Below are 17,816 nucleotides of genomic sequence, written 5' to 3' on the forward strand. Positions count from 1 at the left end.
GCTCAGGGGTGATGGCTGAAGGTTTTGTCCACCTGCGACTAAAATCAAATAGATGAGGTGGAGGGCTCAGGGGAGAGTCCTGTGCTGTTTTCCACTCTAGGTTTAGACCCTGGAGGGGATCAGACTGTCACACTTGTTTCAATTCTTCCTGCAGGCCTTTAATTCCGAGACAGATAACTTCAAGCTGGCGTACGGAGGGCACCAGTACCACGCCAGCTGTGCCAACTTCTGGATCAACTGCGTGGAGCCCAAACCTCCAGGGCTCATCCTGCCAGACCTGCTCTGAAAGCAGCTGCTCTGCAGGTGGAGCTTTGGGTCTAATCATGCAGGGCTTGGGGTAACTGCTGTGGTGGGGAGGCTGGAGCTGGGTTTGAAACGTTTGGGGTTGGTTTTTGGTCCAAAAATCAATGGATTAAAGCCTCTATTACAGATGGTGAAGAATTCACTTCTAATGGCCAAGGTTTCAGAAATAACTGGAAAATATGTAGTATGGGAAAAAAAATAGAATTTCAGTCTTTCTGAAGATGAAAACGTTATCCTGTGTAAAAGCAGCCTGGTAACCATGTGCATAAACCTGGGAGAGGCTGGCATGGAGCTTCCCAGAGAATCTGGAATGCTGGGCTGATTTGCATTGAAACAACCACTTAAATACTTGAAGTCTGTATTTGCAAGCAAATCTTTTCCTTAACGTTTTTAGGACATGGACCTTGATGTTCTTTAAGTATTTGCTGCTGTGATATCACAGCACATGAGTCACAGCAGCATCCAAGGCAGAATGAATTATTGACTCAAGGAGAAGCTGCTGGGTGTTTGTGCTTCCACTGCTCTGTGTTGGAAGTTGTGCTGGATGCAGAACTGGTTAGTGCTGGAAGGTGAGGACTGGAAAACTGCTGTAATTTTCCCTGTGCTATGTTCTATAGTGCAGGCAGCTGGAGTTTAAAACTCATGGTCTTCGTTGTAAATACAGATAAATTTCCCTGGATTAGTCCTGAGCTCCAGGTAGGATTTTGTCTCTCCTGACCTTTTGGGAGCTGTGTGGCTGCAGCACTGCTGAAAGCTGGACTCTGCTGATGCAGCACATCTGCTGCTGTGTAGATTCTTTCCCTTTTTTGGCTGTGGAGATGCTGTTCCTGATGGGATGGGATGACTGTGTGTGGCTCCTGCAGTCTGCTACCTGTAGCAACGTGTTCCTGTGACTCAGAGCTGGCAGCACAAGGTGGCCCGTGGCTCCTGCAGCAGGAAGTGGGATTTAACACCCAAAGGGATTTAACCCTGGGATTTGGTGGTCTCAGCAAGCTGTGTTTGAAGCAGGCATTGTGTCCCTGCTGGTTTGTGGCTTTTGTAGGTGCCTCTCTGGACAGGTTTGTGTCACAGACTCTCACTGAATGTTACCTGTACATCTAAAGTACCTGGCTCGTCCTTCAGATCCAGTATCCAGAGGAGAGTGCAGTCCATAGAGTGCTGGTTACAGGATTTTAAACCTGTGTTACAAGAGTCATCCCACAACCCTGTCTAGGTCTGCAAGGAATGAAGTGGGGTGTGAATCCATAGGGCGCAACTTTCTCCTTAATTCTTTGGCTTAGTCTCTCAGATCTGTCCCTTTCCTCCAGAGATCTCAACAGCTTCTCCAAGTTAATCCTGCACCATTACAAGTACCTGACACTGACCTGTGGTTATTTGCTGAGACAGAAATTACAATGAGGAAAACGATGCTTTGTATTTAAAAAACAAACAGGATTAGTTATATGAAACTATTAATTAGCCCAAATGAAAGAATCTTGGCTCAGAGGTGTCTGGCTCCTTCCTTACACCAATTACAATAAATCTCCTTGCTGCCTCAAATTAGCTCATTCATGAAATAAAGCACCGTGTGCCTCCAGCTCCAGCTGATCCAGAGGCAGATTTCCCGTGCTGTGCTTCTCACATCCTGCCCAGGGATTTCCAAAAAAACAGGGAAGCAACTCCTTGCTGGGGCTGCTGTGCCCCTCACCAGTGTTCCCACAGGAGTTTGGGGACAGGGAGCCACTGGCAGGGATTCTCCAGTGGCTGGGAGAGTCTGGTGCTGAGGGAACGCTGTGTTGGGAAAAGGGAATTTACTGTCAGCCTGGTTTTGCACCACAGCTTCCCAACACTTTGCTAGAGAGGAATTTTTTCACCTAATTAAAAGAAAATGCCACAAATAAGAGGTCGTGGTGTGAGATTTAAAGCACCAGCTGTGCTGTCACAGGAGCACCTTCCAGTGCTGGTTTTTCTGTACCTGTTAGCGGCTCAGCCCCTCTCTGAGCTGCAGCTAGCGTGTCTTTTGGCCCATAAAAAATGGGATGGACATTTACAATTCCAACTGCAGCAGAGCTCACTGAAGGGTGACACTGCTGCTCTCCTGTTCCCACAGCAGGGAGAGCAGCAGGCACCATCCCTGTCTTTGTGGGGAGCAGGAAGGGCTCTGCTCCATCAGCTGTGGGAGCACAGGGAACGTTTGCACGGAGATCCCCTCGATAAAGGCATTGCACAAGGAGGATCAGCTGCAGCTCCCAGTCATTCCAATGACTCACTGGAGCATTCAGCATCCTCTCGGATGTTGTTGCCAGCCAAAGCCCAGTGTCCTTCCAAGCTGTATCCAAGGTGACAGGATTGTCACAGCCCACCTTCCCCCACTGCAGGCCCCTGGACACGCTGCCTTCCCCTTGCTTGTGTCCAATTGCAGGCCTGGAACTCCTTTTCCTGCATGGATTCTCTCACTGGAGAAGAGAAACGAGATTTTCTTGTTTTTTTTAATCTATGTGTAGATAGCTAAAAGGGGCTGCCTTGGCAGTGACCTGTGCAAAGTGGGGTTTCTGTCTCTGTGTACATTTGGAGTTCTGAGGAATTATTTGCTCGGTTATTTAATGTATTTATGGCTTAACCCCATTGTGTTCCTGGTGCTTCTATGCCGTGGCAGCTTCTCCTGGTGCTGGGGGCTGCTCCAGCCTCCTGCCTGCTCCTCCCTCCTCGTGCTGGGCTGAGTCCCTGCAGCCCTCCCGAGGTCACCTGTGCCCTGGGGATTGTCGCCCCCTGCACTCACCATCCATCCCAAGGACTTTTTCTCCCTGGCAGCAGCTTCTCCTCACTGGGTTTGGTGGGAACAGCTCCTTGCCTAAAATCCCTGCAGGGTGTGGGAGTGAGGGTGAAGTTCAGCCCCAGGCTGAGCAGGAGCTCATGGAAACCCATGGAATGCTCCCAGTCCTGTCAGCTGCGTTGGGAATCATAAACTTGAAACAAAACCTGCCTTTCCAATAAAAGCTGCTATTGTACAAACTGCTGCTTTGGATTTACTTTTTAATTCTGCACCTGTATTTAATTCCAGCTCTCGGTGTTAAAATAGGAATGTCATAATTTTATGAAGAAGAGTGATCAGAAAACTCTTTCTATTGTGATTCTTCTCCTGCCCTCTGGGCAAATGTTGTTTTTCTTCCAGAAGTGGTTTTGTGATTATTAGTTGGAGCTGTTTGGGTTTGTGCTGGAGTTTCTGCTGATATTTCAAATCCAGTGAGATTAAGTGTTATTAATTGACTTTAGTACCTTGTTTACTCCCTTAATTCCTGCGATGATTTATAAATCCTGTGTTGAGATTCAAACCTGGTGTTCAATAAAAACCTTGTTTCATATCTGACCAGCCTGGGAAACTGAAATATTTATATCCTCATGTAAGTGAAACCTGCTCTGTGGCTGGGATGGGAAAGATGTCTCACCAAATATTGGAAGATATAAAACATTTTTCAGACAAGACACCATTTGGAAAAGCCTGTGGGGAGCAGAAGGGGTGCTCCCCTCAAAGCCAGTGGGTGTGCTCAGAGCAACCCAAGCTAAACCAGGGCTCTCTCTTTGGTTTCTGTGGATTTGAGAATGGAGAAAAAACTGGATTTTGAGGGGGAAAACACTTGAATAAAATCTTTTGCTGTAGTGAATACAAGAGGAGCTGTTGCAGTGAAATCTCCACAAGCACTAACACTGTAATATAACTTTGGAGATTTCAGGTGAATTCTTTGTTTCCTCAGGTGCTTTATTAGGCAATTAAATTTTTTATAGGTCTAATTTTCCCTTGTGTTTAAAGTCAGACTTCGGTGCCTTCTTGGCTGAACATCAGCATCTCCCTCTCCCCTCAGTCCTCAGGCAGTGTGTATATAAAGTCTATAGAATAATTCAAAGTGAAGAATTTTTCGCCTTCCATTTTTTATGCCAAAAACGCTGTTAAACCTTACTTTGCCCATTTTTAGGTACAGTTTAATTTTGTAAGCAGATTTCAGTTTTTAGCATTTTTTTTCTCTTTAAAATGTCATGTGTTGGAATGTCTCCAGGCCAATGATTAATTTTGATTTTCACTCTCTACTTCCTCACTTACCATTTCCCTAGCTGAAGTTTAACTCCTGATAAATCGGGGACATGAGTCTCCTGTGTCTGCCTGCCACTGGAACTGGGATCCAGCCATGGAACCCGAGCTGGCAGCAGATGATGGCAAATCTCACCTTTATTTCAGTGGGGCCAAACTCATCTGGAAAAGCAGGAGAGAAGATCCTTCAGCCAGAATTGTTTAAAGGCACTGCTGGGCCTTAGGCTGCTGCTGGAGCTCCATTAGCGCCGTTTGGAACAGGAAACCAACACATGTTCTGGTTTAATCTTTATTGATTTTTTTTTTTTTAAACAAGTATAGAATCTCATTTAAATCAGACAGTGATCGCAGCAATCTGCCTGCTCCTCCTCCAGAGGCAACAGAAACTCTGGTGCCTTCTCAGGAGCGGGGCTCTCCAGGGCTCACACTCCAAGGAACCAGTCCCTGCCCCGGGAGCCATGGGAAGGGCTGGGGCTGGAGTCTCTCCTGGCACACTCCGAGCGAGGCCAGGCCTCTGTCACCCTCGCTGGGGACAGAGAGGAGCAGCCCTGGAATGCAGCATAACCTTGAGGACGGGATGGAGAGAGGCAGGAATGGGCTAAGGCAGGGCCCGAGCGGAGCCGGAGCTGAGAACAGCAGGTTCAGCCTCTCCCCAGGGGCTGGGCCGGCTGCTGGAACGTGGCACTCACAGCCCAGCCCCAGCAGGGGCCACCACACATCCTGAGCATCTCTGGGGCTGCCCAGCAGCTTCAGCCCTCTCGCTTCTGGCTTGAGCCACGCCTGGACAAGATCTGTCGACTTTCCACCCACAAAACACACCAGCATGTTCCAGTAGTTGAAGTGTGTTCCAGGACTATTGCCCTGGCATGGAATGAGTGAAAAAGGATCTCGTATTTATTTGATTTGAATTGCTTGATTTTTATTTTACTCGTGGCCGACACGGACTGATTCACTTTTTTTTCCGGTTATTTTTTCCCTTTTTTATCCTAACTTTGAATATGATTAAGAGCTGACTAAAGATCTCAAACACTATATACTGAGAGTCACTACAGATGTTAAAGAAAACATCAGCACTAGCACCACAGCTCCTGTATTCCTGCCTCCCTGGTGCTTAGAAAACCTGCTGCTGTGGAGCAGGGCCTCGCTAGTGCTGCTCCTGAGCCACTACAGGGTTTTGCAAGGAAGCAAAACAAGCTATGACAAAATATCCAGGCTGCTACCGCGGCACAAAGCGCACTTGGGTCATCAACTCTGCCCAATGCCTCTTGGGCCCTTCCTTGGAGGATCCTAATAAACTGACTAAAAAAAGAAAAAAAAAGACGGCGGCTTTATGGAAGGAATAAACTTATAATGAGACCTGGTCTTGCTAAATCAGAGATGCAGATGGGAAATCCCCATAGAGAAAAATGCTTCGAAGGGAATCGTTGGCCTTGCAGGTTAGTGAGGTGAGAATTGAGGTTCTGCTGTATGCTAAAGAACCAAAGTTGGCTGTAGAAGGAGAAGGGAACGTCTCCGGTCTGGTCGACTCGGAACAGCGCGTCCCTTCTGTTGTGCTTCCCGTCTGCAGTCCCTTTAAATTCCCCAGTAAGGCATCAGGGGTCTCCTCTCTCTCTCGTAAACGTCTGGGATGATGCCATAGGGTGTCTGTACCATTTTAACCGTGGTCTTCCCAAAGAGCTTCCTCTCGTAGTCTATCAGCTGCCTCCAGAAGCCCACGTTGGGCCGGATCACGGGGCGCCGTGACTTGACCCAGTTGTAGGCCTCGAAGAGGGAGACCTTGTGGTACTTCATGAGGAAGGCGATGCAGAGCGTGGCCGACCTGCTGACGCCGGCGGCGCAGTGCACCAGCGTGGCCCCGTGCTTCCGCGCCACGCTGTGGATCTTGTCGGCCACGCTGTCGAAGTAGAGGGAGATGGGGGCGTTGGGCATGTCAGCCAAAGGCACTTTCACGTACTCAAACTGGGGCCAGTTGAAGTTGGGGATCTCGATGGTGGCGTTGATGATGCAGGTGATGCCCCGGGACAGCAGCAGGTGGCGGTTGGAGGCGACGCTGCCCCGGCTCAGGTACAGCGAGGGGGTGATCTGGGCGATGCCCCCCAGGGCGCCTTCGGAGAGCATTCGCGGAGCCATCAGAGTTCTCGGCAGGGAGTTGTGGCTTCTGGAGGTCATGGAGGATCTTGGCACTCAGGCTTCCATTATGGGAAGAGAGCCAACGGGACCTTCAGCCAAGGGAGGGATTGTCTGGCCTGGTGGTGGCAGGACAGCGAGAGCTGCCACTGCTAAGTCACTGCAAAACACAAGCGAGGCCACGTGAGCGGGGAGCTGTCCCCGAGCTGTGTCTGTGCGAGGGAGCAGGAAAGCCCAGCTCGCCCTGCTGTGGCCTGGCAAAGCTCTGTGAGAAATGTGGGGCTGGTTTCACACTGCTCATTACCACTGTCCCCCAGGCACTGCCTGGACAGATAGCAACAAAAAATTCTTTCAGCCTAATTAGCTCCAATTACTCGCCAAGGGTTTACCTGTGGGCCCTGACAGCATCTCACCCAGACCAACATGTGGAAGATGAGCTACACCTTTTCCATGCTTAAACACAGCAGCTTCACAGCTGGCCACAGTTCAAAGGGACGGTGAGCAACAGCAGATGCCAGCAATTTCCAGCACGCTGCCCTCTCCCCAGTGCCACCCTTCTCCTTTTTTAGGTGTAGGAAAAGCCCCGCCAAAGCACATAAACAGAGGAAAGTCACTCATTAGGAAAGGCAGTGAGTCACATCCATCCCCATCAGTCATCGGCTCTCCTGGAGGCAGGGGAAGTGTGGAAAGAGTGACCTGGTTATGTCAGAAGCTGAGAGTAAAACCCAGAGCAGAGGCCGGGACAGGGGAGGCTCTTGTCCTGCTTTAATGACTGACTAATGCTTGGCAGAGACACGTGCTGCAGAGGCCTGCGAGGGTCCCTGCTCTGACTCCCCCTGCTCCTTTGGGGCACCTCCAAAGCCAGGGGAGAAGCTGCAGGCAAGGGATGAGCCCTGGAATATCAATAATTTGCCAGTCTGTGCATTCTCCCTTTGGAGAAGGGCCACGGGAAAGGCTCCAGTCCCTGCCCAGGCACCTCTGAGCCCACCCTGGTGGCACTGGCAGAGCTGAGGGGACTTGGGGGATGCTCAGGGCCTTGGGGAGAGGGATCTGTCCCTCCAGCAATTCTTAATTATGTTAAGAGGGTCCTTTAAAGGGCTGTGGCTCCCCCAGCCCTCAGCTGTCTGCCCTGATGTCACGCTCTGGGGAAGCACCAGCAGGTCCCAGCAGTGGCTGGTGGTGCTGCCAGTGGATTTTTGGCTCTGTGGTACAGAAACTTAATGAGCATAACGTGGCCTCTTCCGTGGCTCTTCCCTGCTGGCAGCTCCTGAAGCTGTGGATCCAAAGCTGCAAAAGTTCCTGCCCCAACAAAGTTTTTGCTGCAGCTATGGATGCTCAGCTTCCCCCCACTGCAGTCACCCAGCTGGAGCACCAAGGAAAGGTGTGTATTTTTCAAAGGAATACAATTCTTTGAGCAGGGGAAATCCCTACTCTCAAACAGCTCTTGCTGACAATGCAAAGGATTTGGGCACTTACACTTGGTAACAAAGTCCTGCTGTAAATCACGGAGTGGCACCCGGGTGCTCTGGGCTGCTGGGGCTGGGATGGCTCATAGAGTGTGTCCAGTGATGAGCTGGGGAAAGAAAAGAGCATGGATTTTACTGGGATCTGGCTGGACTCTAATTAGGTGGGTGTCCAAGAACTGGGAGGGAAGACCACGGCTTCCCCACAGAGAGACTGAGGACTCGGGGTGGCACTTGCTGCCAACACCGTAATGTCACCAATTCCTGCCAACACAGCACTCAAAGTCACGGTGAGCCCAGAGGAATCTCAGGATGGCACAGAAGTCATGGCTCAAAAAAAAATATCAGTCATTTAAGTAATTAATTTGCTTTGATGTCTCCTTTAGCATCCACCCAGGCCCAGACAGCTGGGGCAAGTCTGTGTCCTTCTGATAGTGCCCAAAGCCACCCTCTGAGGACCCCCTGTTCCCTGTCCCTGTGAGTGGGAAGCAGCAGAGCTGATGCCAGAGCCACAGCACCCCACTCCCAAAAAGCTGAGGATGGGGCCAAGGTGCCCTTCTTTTCCCACCAGCTCCCAGAGTGCAAGTGAATCACCTGGGAAACGCTGCTGGACCCTGGCAGAGCGAGAGCAGCACCCGCCCCAAACCAGCTCTGAGCAAGGCAGAGCCTCCCCAGAGCACTCCTGAGGCAGTTTGGGAAGGGCTCTGCTGCTTTCCATAAAGTGGTTCCTGTTTGCAGGCAGGAACTTATCCAGGGATTTGCATGTGACAGGCTGGGCTCGCTCTGCAAACACTGGGGCTGCCACGCCAGCGGTAAACACCTGCTCATCCCATCCCATCTCATCCCAGGGCAGGGACATCTTCCCCTGTCCCAGCCTGCTTCAAGCCCTGTCCAGCCTGGCCTTGGACACCTCCAGGGATCCAGGGGCAGCCGCAGCTGCTCCGTCCAACCCAGTACCACCGACATCCCCGGGGCTCGGAGTGGCCGACACAGCTCCCACAGCTCGATCCAGAGCAGCTCTCAGCCAGAAGGACGGAATATTTTGGAGAGAAGCTGATTACCGAAGTGAGAGCTAAGGCTGCTGTGATGGCCATTGCTGGATGCCGTCCCTGGCGTGCAGCGCTCGCAGCGCTCGCTGGCTGGGATGGCACCGCGCTGCCTCGGGCATGTGACAGAGCCCCAGCAGCTGCCGCCGTGCGGGGAGCCGGGGATGGAACGGGCCTCGTCTGCTTTCGGCTGAGATCGGGAGCTCCCCCAGGCTCGCGGGTGTGAGGCTTCATCTGTGCCCAGGGCTGCACCCCTGCATCCCCCCTGCCCGGCCCAAAGTCCCGTTTCGCTCCCGTGCAAGTCCCTTTGCCTCTCCCGGCACAGCCGCGTTACCCCACCGCTCCCCGCTGTAATCCAACACTGCTGCTCTTCACGCAGCCATTCCCGTCATTGTGCTGGGGCAGAGAAAGGGAACGGCAATGAAAAGCCTCTTCCCAGCCCTTGCTGAGGGCAGAAAAAAAAAAGAAAATCGCTGAAGATGGAACAAAGCACGCACAGAGCCTGGCGTGGCTGTGCCTGGGAAGGCCGATGGCACAAGAGGCTCCTGGCAGGGCACAGGGAGGGGCACCGGCTGCGCCTTCAGCCTCTGCACCGCCAGGTACAGCCAGGGCACACCGCCCCGTGTGAAATAAAAACCCCACCTCTTCTCCCACTGCTCCTTGGCTGCGGTTTCTGAGTGCTGGTGTGGGCTGGGGAGTCACACCAGCCCAAAGCCGGGGTGCTGGAGCCTGTCCTAGGGCTGGATCCAGAACGGTCCCTAAAAAGCCCTGGAAGTGCCTTCATGCCTTCCAAAGGAACTGGGATGTCACTGGGGCTTCCTGCAAAGGGCTGACATTCCACGAGGGTGCAGATGGTCCTTCGGGAGAAGACCGGCTGGCAGTGGGCCGGTAGCAACCAGGTGTCCCTGCCATCACATCATCCTTTTTGTGAGCTGACTCCAGTTAATGAAGTAATTCATCCTGTAGCAGCCCTGACCCACAGTAAATCCCTTTCCAGACTGTGCCTTGGTCTTGCCCACGCACAGAGCCCAGACTCCCATGAGGAGGGCTGGGACACCAGGGTGGCAGTGGGACCCTGGGGTGCCAGGGGGTCCTTGGGGTGCCAGGGGGGGCAGGACTGGAGCAGCCTCCTCCCTCCCCGGCAGACTGGTGGGTTCTACCATTTCCCTCCTCTGCATAATCAGGGGTGGGGGAAGCCAGTGGCTAATTACAGCCTGGAGAACACTCTGCTCTTCAAAGCCTCCAGGTCCTTTCCCAGCACTCCTGGCCAGCACCATCCTCAGGTTTATGGTGAGGGGACACTTCTCCAGCACCCATCCAGCCTGGATCTCATCCTGCACCCACTGGCTCCCCGCAGCTCTCAGGTGGGTCCTGCTGTACCTCCAGGCTGAGCTTCGTGGTTCCCCTGTCTCAGGAGGAGCAGGTGCCTCGCCCAGGGTAGCTGCTCCCATGGAAGGCTGGCTGTAACCCACATGGGCTGCATCTCCTGGCCCTGAGCAGCTCCTTTCTAGGTAAGAGGATTTCCAAAGCAATGCAGCAATCCCGATGCCGTGGTTGGTGCTTTGGTGGTGCAGCCCCTTGGAAAGGTTGCTGCCGGCAACGCTCGTGGCTCTGCTCTTCCAAATCTTGCAACAGCTGGAGTTTGTTTCTCTTGCTTTCATTCCTGGGAACGCAGTCCTGTTAACAAAGGCTGAAATTCCCATGGGAACGCACTGCTGGTTCCTGGACCTCCTGAGAAAGACCTGAAAACACCTCTGGAAGCTCAAATGACAAACAGGGTGAGTTTGTGAGTTAAATACTGTGATCTCCAGGACAGGAGGGAGAACTGGTTGGGCTCTAGACAATGAGTTGGCAAGTCTGAGCTTCTGCCTTCTTATTCTGCTGCTGCTGGGTGGTTTGCTCTGATTTTTAAGGGTTTTTTTTGTTTGTTTGTTTTTTAACACAGCTCCTCTGTCTTGAAAGCAGAGGCTGTGGCTTGTCCCTGAGGGACCTGAGTTTCTGTCGGGTTGTGTGGCAGTAACACAAGCATGGGGCTGGTACCTGGCCAGGTGAGAGCTGCCCCAGGCCCCTCTCCCTCTGGACCATGGGTTTAGTGCACAGTGGGCCCTGCTCTGCTCATGGAGCAGAGACACCAAAGCCCCGGGTTTAATTCCCAGATCATCATCTGGGATTCGAAGCAGGTTTGTGGGCTGGGTGTGCAAAATGTCAGTACTGAGGCAAGGCTTCTCCCCCCTCCCAGGAGAGGAAAAGTTATTCATTTTGGAGATGACAAATGCTCTCTAATCCTGCAGTAAAGAGAAGAGTCAATATCACAGGCGCTGAATGAACGAGCCTGCTCAGGGCTCTTCCCAGCCAGGCTGAACAGCAAATTGCTTCAAAAATGGTCCTGGAGAGTGGCATTTCAAATAAATTTCAGCAGAGAGCACAAACTGCAGCCATTCTTGGGTCAGGGCTTGCTTGTGCTGAGTCCAAGGGAGCCCAAAGCAGAGCTGGGAGGGGAGAGGATGTGTGGGAGCCACCAGCTCTTCTTGCCAGCTCTCCTGCAGCCTTTTGCTCTGCTGGGGCTCTCCTGCCTTTGGTTGTGCTCCCAGAGCCATTACAGGCTCCTCTCGTGTGGGTCCTCACGATGGAAAGGTCGAGTGGTTCTGGTTTGGAATGGGAAGGAAGGAAGGGGAGCAGTGGGGGTGATCTGGACTGAGCCAGAGGATGCTACAACCAACCCCAGAATGATTCTGCTGGCAGCCTGTGCTGGCCTCTCCAAGCAGGATGGGAGCTGTCAGATGTTAAATCAAGATAATAATCTGTCTGCCCGGAGCTCTGAGCAGGCCTGGCTGCTTGTGCAGCTCCCAGCACAGCCGGGTCCCCACGCTTGCCAGAACACACCAGGAACTTCCCAGAGGATCCACAAAAAGGGGAATCGTGCCCAAAACGCACAACGAGACACCCTGCAAACAGTCCGGGGCTCTCCTGGGAAGCTCAACGACCCCAGATCAAGCAGTTTAGTTCCTGCCTCCCCCTGTGCCTGGAATCCAGGCTGCTCCCAGAGCTGAGGCAGCTCCCTGGGCTGCAGGCGATCCCTCAGGAGCCTGTCCCAGCTGCTGCCTTCAGAGGGGTGACAGCTGGCACTCCTGTGTCACTGCCCGTGTCCCTCCCGCTGGCACCACCGCGGTGCCCGGTGCCCTGCATGAGGCCAGGGCTGGGCAAGGCTCACCCGCTGCCTCCTGCCTGTGGTGAGGATGAGGATGAGCTGCCCTCGCCCCACAGCCAGGCTCTGATCCCACATGGCAGCACCGAACCTCAGGCTGGCACCAGGCTGAGGGGTGGTGACCCTAACCCAGCCTGGGGTGCCCAACTGAGCAGTGTCCGAGTGCTCTGCCAGCCAAAGGCTCGCTCCCCGATGGCAATTCTCCCAGCAGGAAAAATGGGAGGTGAGGATTTTGCAAGGATCCATCTGAGGATGGCCCCATGGGCAGGGTCCCAGGCTGCCAGGCTCGGCTGCCTCTTGATTCCCACTGGCACCAACTCCCGTGACAGCAGAGCTGCCCACGGCCACGCTCTGCTCCCTGTCACCCTGTGATCCCTGCCCCGCTGTGATCCTGCCGTGCAGCCACCCCCTGCACAGTGGGAGCAGGCACTGCTCCCTCTCCAGCTGGATCCTGCCAGCCAAACCTCTGGCCACAGGGAGAGCTCCCGGCCACCGGCACGGAGCGAGACGGGCAGCGGGCGCAACCTGGAGCGCGCTGGTATTTATAAATCCTTGCTCTGCTCTGAGGACAAGCCTCCCTCGGCAAGCAGCGAGAGGATTTGATGCAAGAAAAACAAACCATCTTTCTTTTAAACGCCACGTCTGTGCTTCCAGAGCCACAGGCTCTGCACGCCACGCTCTGTGTGCTGCTCACTGGGAGAGCACAGCAGGGGCACAGGACTCCCCCAGCATGGAGCCACCTGCATCCTGCTTAAAAACTCCTGGTAGGTGCATGAAATGCTTTAAAAGCCAGAACCGAGCTCTGAGCAGGCACAGACGGGATCCGACAGTTGTGAGCAGCATCGGTTCCCCACTCGGCTGAGCACTGAGGGCTGTTTTCCAGCCCCGAGTGGAGATACCGCCTCTTCTGGAGCACCACAGATTATTCCAGCGCCAGCTGATGGCATCTGGATTGCAGGTGGAGTTTAGGAAAGCTCCATCCCCTGCTCCCTGTGTCCAAGTGTGACCCCGGGGGATGTGGATGGAGAGCAGAGGGGCACATTCAGGGAGCAGACCCACGGCTGGCGCCGGCTGCCAGGGTGCTGCAAGATGGAGCCTTGTTTTTTCCAGAGCCGTGCCCTGCGCAGTCACAGCTGACAGGAGGGACACAATCTCTTCCCTGTTAGCAGAACAAAACACAGGGACCTGGTGTGTTTGCTGGTGTGTGACCCCTCCGGGCCCAGGGCTGTGCCTGCTGCCTGTGGGGCTCTGCCCCAGCCCACCCCAGAGCCCATAAAATTGAAGGCAGCTGCAAATTCACTGCAACGTGTCCTGGAAATGGTCTGGTGCCTCCCTGCTGGCCTCAGCCGGGCCTTTTCCAGGGGCAGTGCCAACTGGTGCATGCTCTCAGCTGCCTGGCTTCTCAGGGGGTCTCAAAGCTGGCACCCTGAAGAACCCGATGGTGACACATTCCCCTCTGGAGGAATTCCCAGCGGGCAGGGGCTGCCCACGCTCTCCCCACGCTTCCCAAGGCCGGGCAGGGGCTGGCTGGACAAGGGTGGGAGCAGCAGGACGTGCCTGCAGCAGCTGTAAGGAATGAGGTCACCTCTGAGCACATCCGTGGGGTTGTGCAGGGTAACAGGAGGAGAGACCAATTTTAATCAGTTAGGGGGAAATGAAGTTTACACGTGAAGCTTCCCCAGTGAGCAGCGCCGGGCCAGCACCCCTTGGCTCCCAGGAGGTTGCTCTGGCTGCTCCAGGCTGGGGGAATTCCCTTTTTCAGGGATGCTGTGCAAATTCACACTTCCTCCATGAAGGATTCCTGCCCCCGAAGGGAGGGAGCTGCACCTCCCCCCCCACCCCCCCACCACACTGCAGGGTGGGATGGTGAAAATAAATGAGAATTAATTCTCATTATCCTGGGAACCGTGACCCACCTGGCCTTGTAGTGACTGTGGCAGCACCTGTTGATCCTTCTTGCTGGGGACCCCAAACCTGCCCAATTATTATGGTTTTATACTATTTTTAAAGCAGGGGAGTAGCTGTGTGAGCAGAGCCCACGCGCTGCCTGCTCTACAGGCACCCCGGGAAGGGTGGGCAGTGCCTTTGCCTCCCAGTTCCTGGCTTTATTCCCAAGCATCCAGGGAGCTGGGGCTCCTGTTCAGAGATTCCTCAGCTATTTCCAAATGCCAGAGCCCTCTCTGCTAGATGTTCCCCTCACGTTATGGCTGCTCAGAGCGTTCTTTTCCAAGTGATAAACAGGGGGTGTGTGTGCCGAGGGTTGTGCACCTGGAGAGGAGGGGCTGGGAGAAGCTTCCATGCCTGGTTTGAGGTGTTACCCCTCCCTTCCAGGGAAAACCACCATGGAATGAAAGTCCAGCAGTGGTGGCAGGGAGCTTGGAAGGCTTCTCAGGTGAACAGCCCTTAGAAGCTGGCTCTAGTGGGGTCAGCATGTGGTGCCCCCAGGCCCCACTGCCCTGCCCAGGTGCCTTTTCCCCACTCCTCATTCCCAGGCTCTTCCTGCATGCCCAGGCGTGCAGGTGGCTGGTTCCCTGGGACAAAGCTGGTTCTGGCTCCCAGAGCTGAGACCTGAGACTTTTTAGTGCCAGCTCTGCATCCCTTTCCTCCCTCCCTCCCTCCCTCCCTCCAATGGAGCCTGGCTCAGGCAGCAGATTTCCCCCCACACCCTGCACGTTTCTAGCACTAGAGCAGCATGAGCTCTCCAGCTTTCCAGCTCCGAGATTCCAGCTGGGATCAGGTATTGAATTAAGCTGTGCAAATTTCCATCTTGCCCTGACCAAAGACGAAGCAGTGCCACAGCCTAGAGCAGACCCCACAGCGCAGCAAGGGCTCAGATGAAATCCCTGGGATTTCACCTTTGTTCCTGGAGGAAATTGGGATGTCTGTGTGCCTGTCCAGGACCCAGGCGAGCCCTTGGGGGCAGGAAGGACAGGCAGAGCTGCACGTTCACACCTTCCAGGCATAAATCGATGAAAACCTGCTGCATTACTGCTCCCCTGACGTTCACCAGGGTCACGTCAGCCAAGTCGTGGCATCAGATCTCTCTGCCAGTGGGGAACAACACATGTTCCCCCAAATTAGGGATCCTTCCTTCTCATTCCTTGGGAACCAGAGCACCACAGAGCCCGTCCCAGCCACCGGGAACACAGCAAACACCAAGGTTTACAGCGAGGCCTGGGGGAGGAATCCACTCCCTGCCAGAGCAGGGGCAGCTGATCCGGTGTATCATAAGGGAAAACAGTGTTTTGTCAGTGCTAATCCTCCACCATTCCTGAGGCAGGGGCACTAGGGATAAACTGAACTTGCAACATGATATTAGGGCATCTGCCAGCACTCAAACCTCCTGAATAAAAGGCTCATTTGCTGCCCAGTCAAACAGGTTATAATCCTGCCCCATCTCCCTACAGCCAAATGCCACTCATTGATTACTGGTGTTGCTCAAAGCAGCTGCTCCGGAGCTGAGTCAAGGGCTGTGCACGCCACCGGGCTGGCTGTGAGGCCGGGCAGCTGCAGGACCCGCCGGGGTTTGGGGCATCGGGGTGCCCTGGGAGAGGGGGTGTGGAGGGCAGGAGCCACGGATGGGTGCTGAGCTGGGGTGTGGAGGGCAGGAGCCAGAGATGGGTGCTGAGCTGGGGTGTGGAGGGCAGGAGCCAGAGATGGGTGCTCCACTCCAGCAGGCTGATGGCAGGAGCCAGGGAGGGCTGCAAGGGCAGGACCCAAGGATGGGTGCCCACAGCAGGGGCGCAAGGGCAGGATCCAGAGAAGGGCGCTGACCTGGGGGTGTCGAGGGCAGGAGCCAGAGATGGGTTCTGAGCCAGGAATGGGTGCTGACGGCAGGATTCAGAGATGGAACCCTGTTACAGCACAGCCCGTGGTGGGGCTGGCTCCACGTCGAGGAACCCCGAGCTGTGCCCGTGGCTGCTCTGGTGCAGCTCGGAGGTGCCCCCCGCTCTCCCGCCGGGCTCAGCCGGGCTTTGAGCAGCGGCCACCGCGTTCTTTGCGCGCTCCTCCGGGCACCCCCGGCAGCGCCGCCGCTGCCCCCGTCCCGCAGCGGGGCCGCATCCGCCGGGCACGGAGCCGCTGTCCCACGGCACAGCCCCGGCACCCTGAGCCCGCCGGGGATCGCAACCTCCCCGCGGCCCGTCCCGTCCGCCGGGGGCCCCTCCGGAGGGCACCGTACGCGAACGGGGCGGGCTGGGAGCGGCGAGCACAGCGGGGATCGGCGGGGCCCCCCCAGCCCGAGCGCCCCGGTTCCCCCCGCCCGGCCCTGCCCGTCCCTACCATGGCTCCCGGGCGGCGGCTCCGCGCCCCCTCGCGGCCGTGGCGGCGGCGGCCCGGGACTTTTATCGTGCTCGGTCGGCTCCGTCTCGGCGGTGCCACCTGACCGCGGCTGCCGGGGCCACCCCCGCCCGCAGAGCCGCCGTTACCAGGCTACGGGGGGCGGCCCGGCCCGGCCCCCGGGCGGGGGCTCCGGGGGACCGGCCCCGCTTAAAGGCGCCGCCGCCGCCAGGCCCGCGCTGCCTGTGGGAGCGGGAGCCGCTCTGGGCACAGCCCGGGCCCTGTGGGGACAGCGCTGTGGGGATGGGAACAAGGGGGCTCCCAGTGGGCACATGGCGGGGTCGCTGTGGGGATAGGACCGTGTGTGGGGACATGCGGGAGCCGCCGTGGGGATGGGGACAACTGAGCGTCCCTGTGGAGAGAACACGGGGAAGGGGAGAAGTGGGGCATTCTGTGGGGCACACCAGGGTCCCGGGGGGGATGGGACTCTGTGTGGGGGCCCCTGTGGGGATGGAAATAAGGGAGGGTTCCAGTGGGGACATGATGGGGTCCCTGTGGGGATGGAGACAATGGGATCCCTGTGGAGACATGGCAGGTGTCCCTGTGGGGATGGGATGTGTCGACGTGAGTGAAGGGACATGGCTGGGACAGGTGGTCCCGTGGGCACAGGGGTGTGGCAGGGCCCCAGTCAGGACAGGACAGTGTGTGGGGATGTGACAGGGCCCCAGTCAGGACAGGACAGTGTGTGGGGTGTGACAGGGCCCAGGACATCCCTTGTTTGGGGTGGGACATGCCCTGTCCCCGTGGGGACCCTGCTGGCATGTGTGGGGACAAGATGGGGTCCCTTGAGGGTGTCCCTCGGCTCGGTGTGTGCTCACTGGGGAAGGGGCCAGCCTGAGAGAGAGAGACAAACGTGGTTTTTGTGACTCGGGACATCCCAAGCCACAGCTCCTCCCCACACTGGGAGCACAGAGAAGGAATGTCTGGCTGGTCCCCAGGCTCCCGGGGCTTCTTGTGGCACCACGCTGGGGACCAGGCTGGACCCTTGCCCAGGGCAGGGTGGGCTCAGGTCCCTGTGGAGAGCTGGCGTAGGCTGGGATGCCCAAGGAGGAATGCCATGGGTTAGGGGATGCACACAGCAAAGGGGAGAGAGTTTGTCTTTGGCTGCAGACTGTGGGGTTAAGGTGAAAGCTCTGCTCCCAGCACCTCACCAGCATGGCAGGGACGGGACAAGGCTGGCGCTGGCACTGGCAGAGGAGGAGGAGGTGGGAGGAGGAGGAGGAGGAGGAGGAGGGCAGCCTCTGCCTTAACCCCGCGGCTGCTGGAGCGAA

At 55.8% G+C, this 17,816-nt stretch overlaps 2 protein-coding genes across 8 annotated transcripts in view; one reads left to right on the forward strand and one right to left on the reverse strand.

The window, feature by feature from the left end:
• Positions 1-3,649, forward strand: part of SYNRG (synergin gamma) — a 36,245-nt gene extending 32,596 nt beyond the window's left edge. For 6 of the 7 annotated variants that reach the window (XM_014255013.2, XM_014255015.2, XM_088066046.1 and 3 more), the window contains one exon: positions 155-3,649. In XM_014255013.2, coding sequence (XP_014110488.2) covers positions 155-286 — 132 coding nt within the window. In that variant the 3' untranslated portion in view covers positions 287-3,649. The remainder of the gene's footprint in view (positions 1-154) is intronic. The other variant, XM_014255014.2, reaches the window with a different exon arrangement.
• Positions 3,650-4,641: 992 nt separating this feature from the next.
• Positions 4,642-16,623, reverse strand: DUSP14 (dual specificity phosphatase 14). Its single transcript, XM_005525682.3, has 3 exons — positions 16,489-16,623; positions 7,970-8,066; positions 4,642-6,653 (listed from the first exon to the last, which is right to left on the reverse strand). The coding sequence occupies exon 3, from the start codon at positions 6,533-6,535 to the stop codon at positions 5,939-5,941; it is 597 nt and encodes a 198-aa protein (XP_005525739.1). The 5' UTR covers positions 6,536-6,653; positions 7,970-8,066; positions 16,489-16,623; the 3' UTR covers positions 4,642-5,938.
• Positions 16,624-17,816: the final 1,193 nt, after the last annotated feature.

Source organism: Pseudopodoces humilis, chromosome 23 (assembly GCF_049639895.1).
Source record: "Pseudopodoces humilis isolate 2021_Gansu_Grassland_sample_001 chromosome 23, ASM4963989v1, whole genome shotgun sequence".
NCBI lineage: Eukaryota > Metazoa > Chordata > Aves > Passeriformes > Paridae > Pseudopodoces > Pseudopodoces humilis.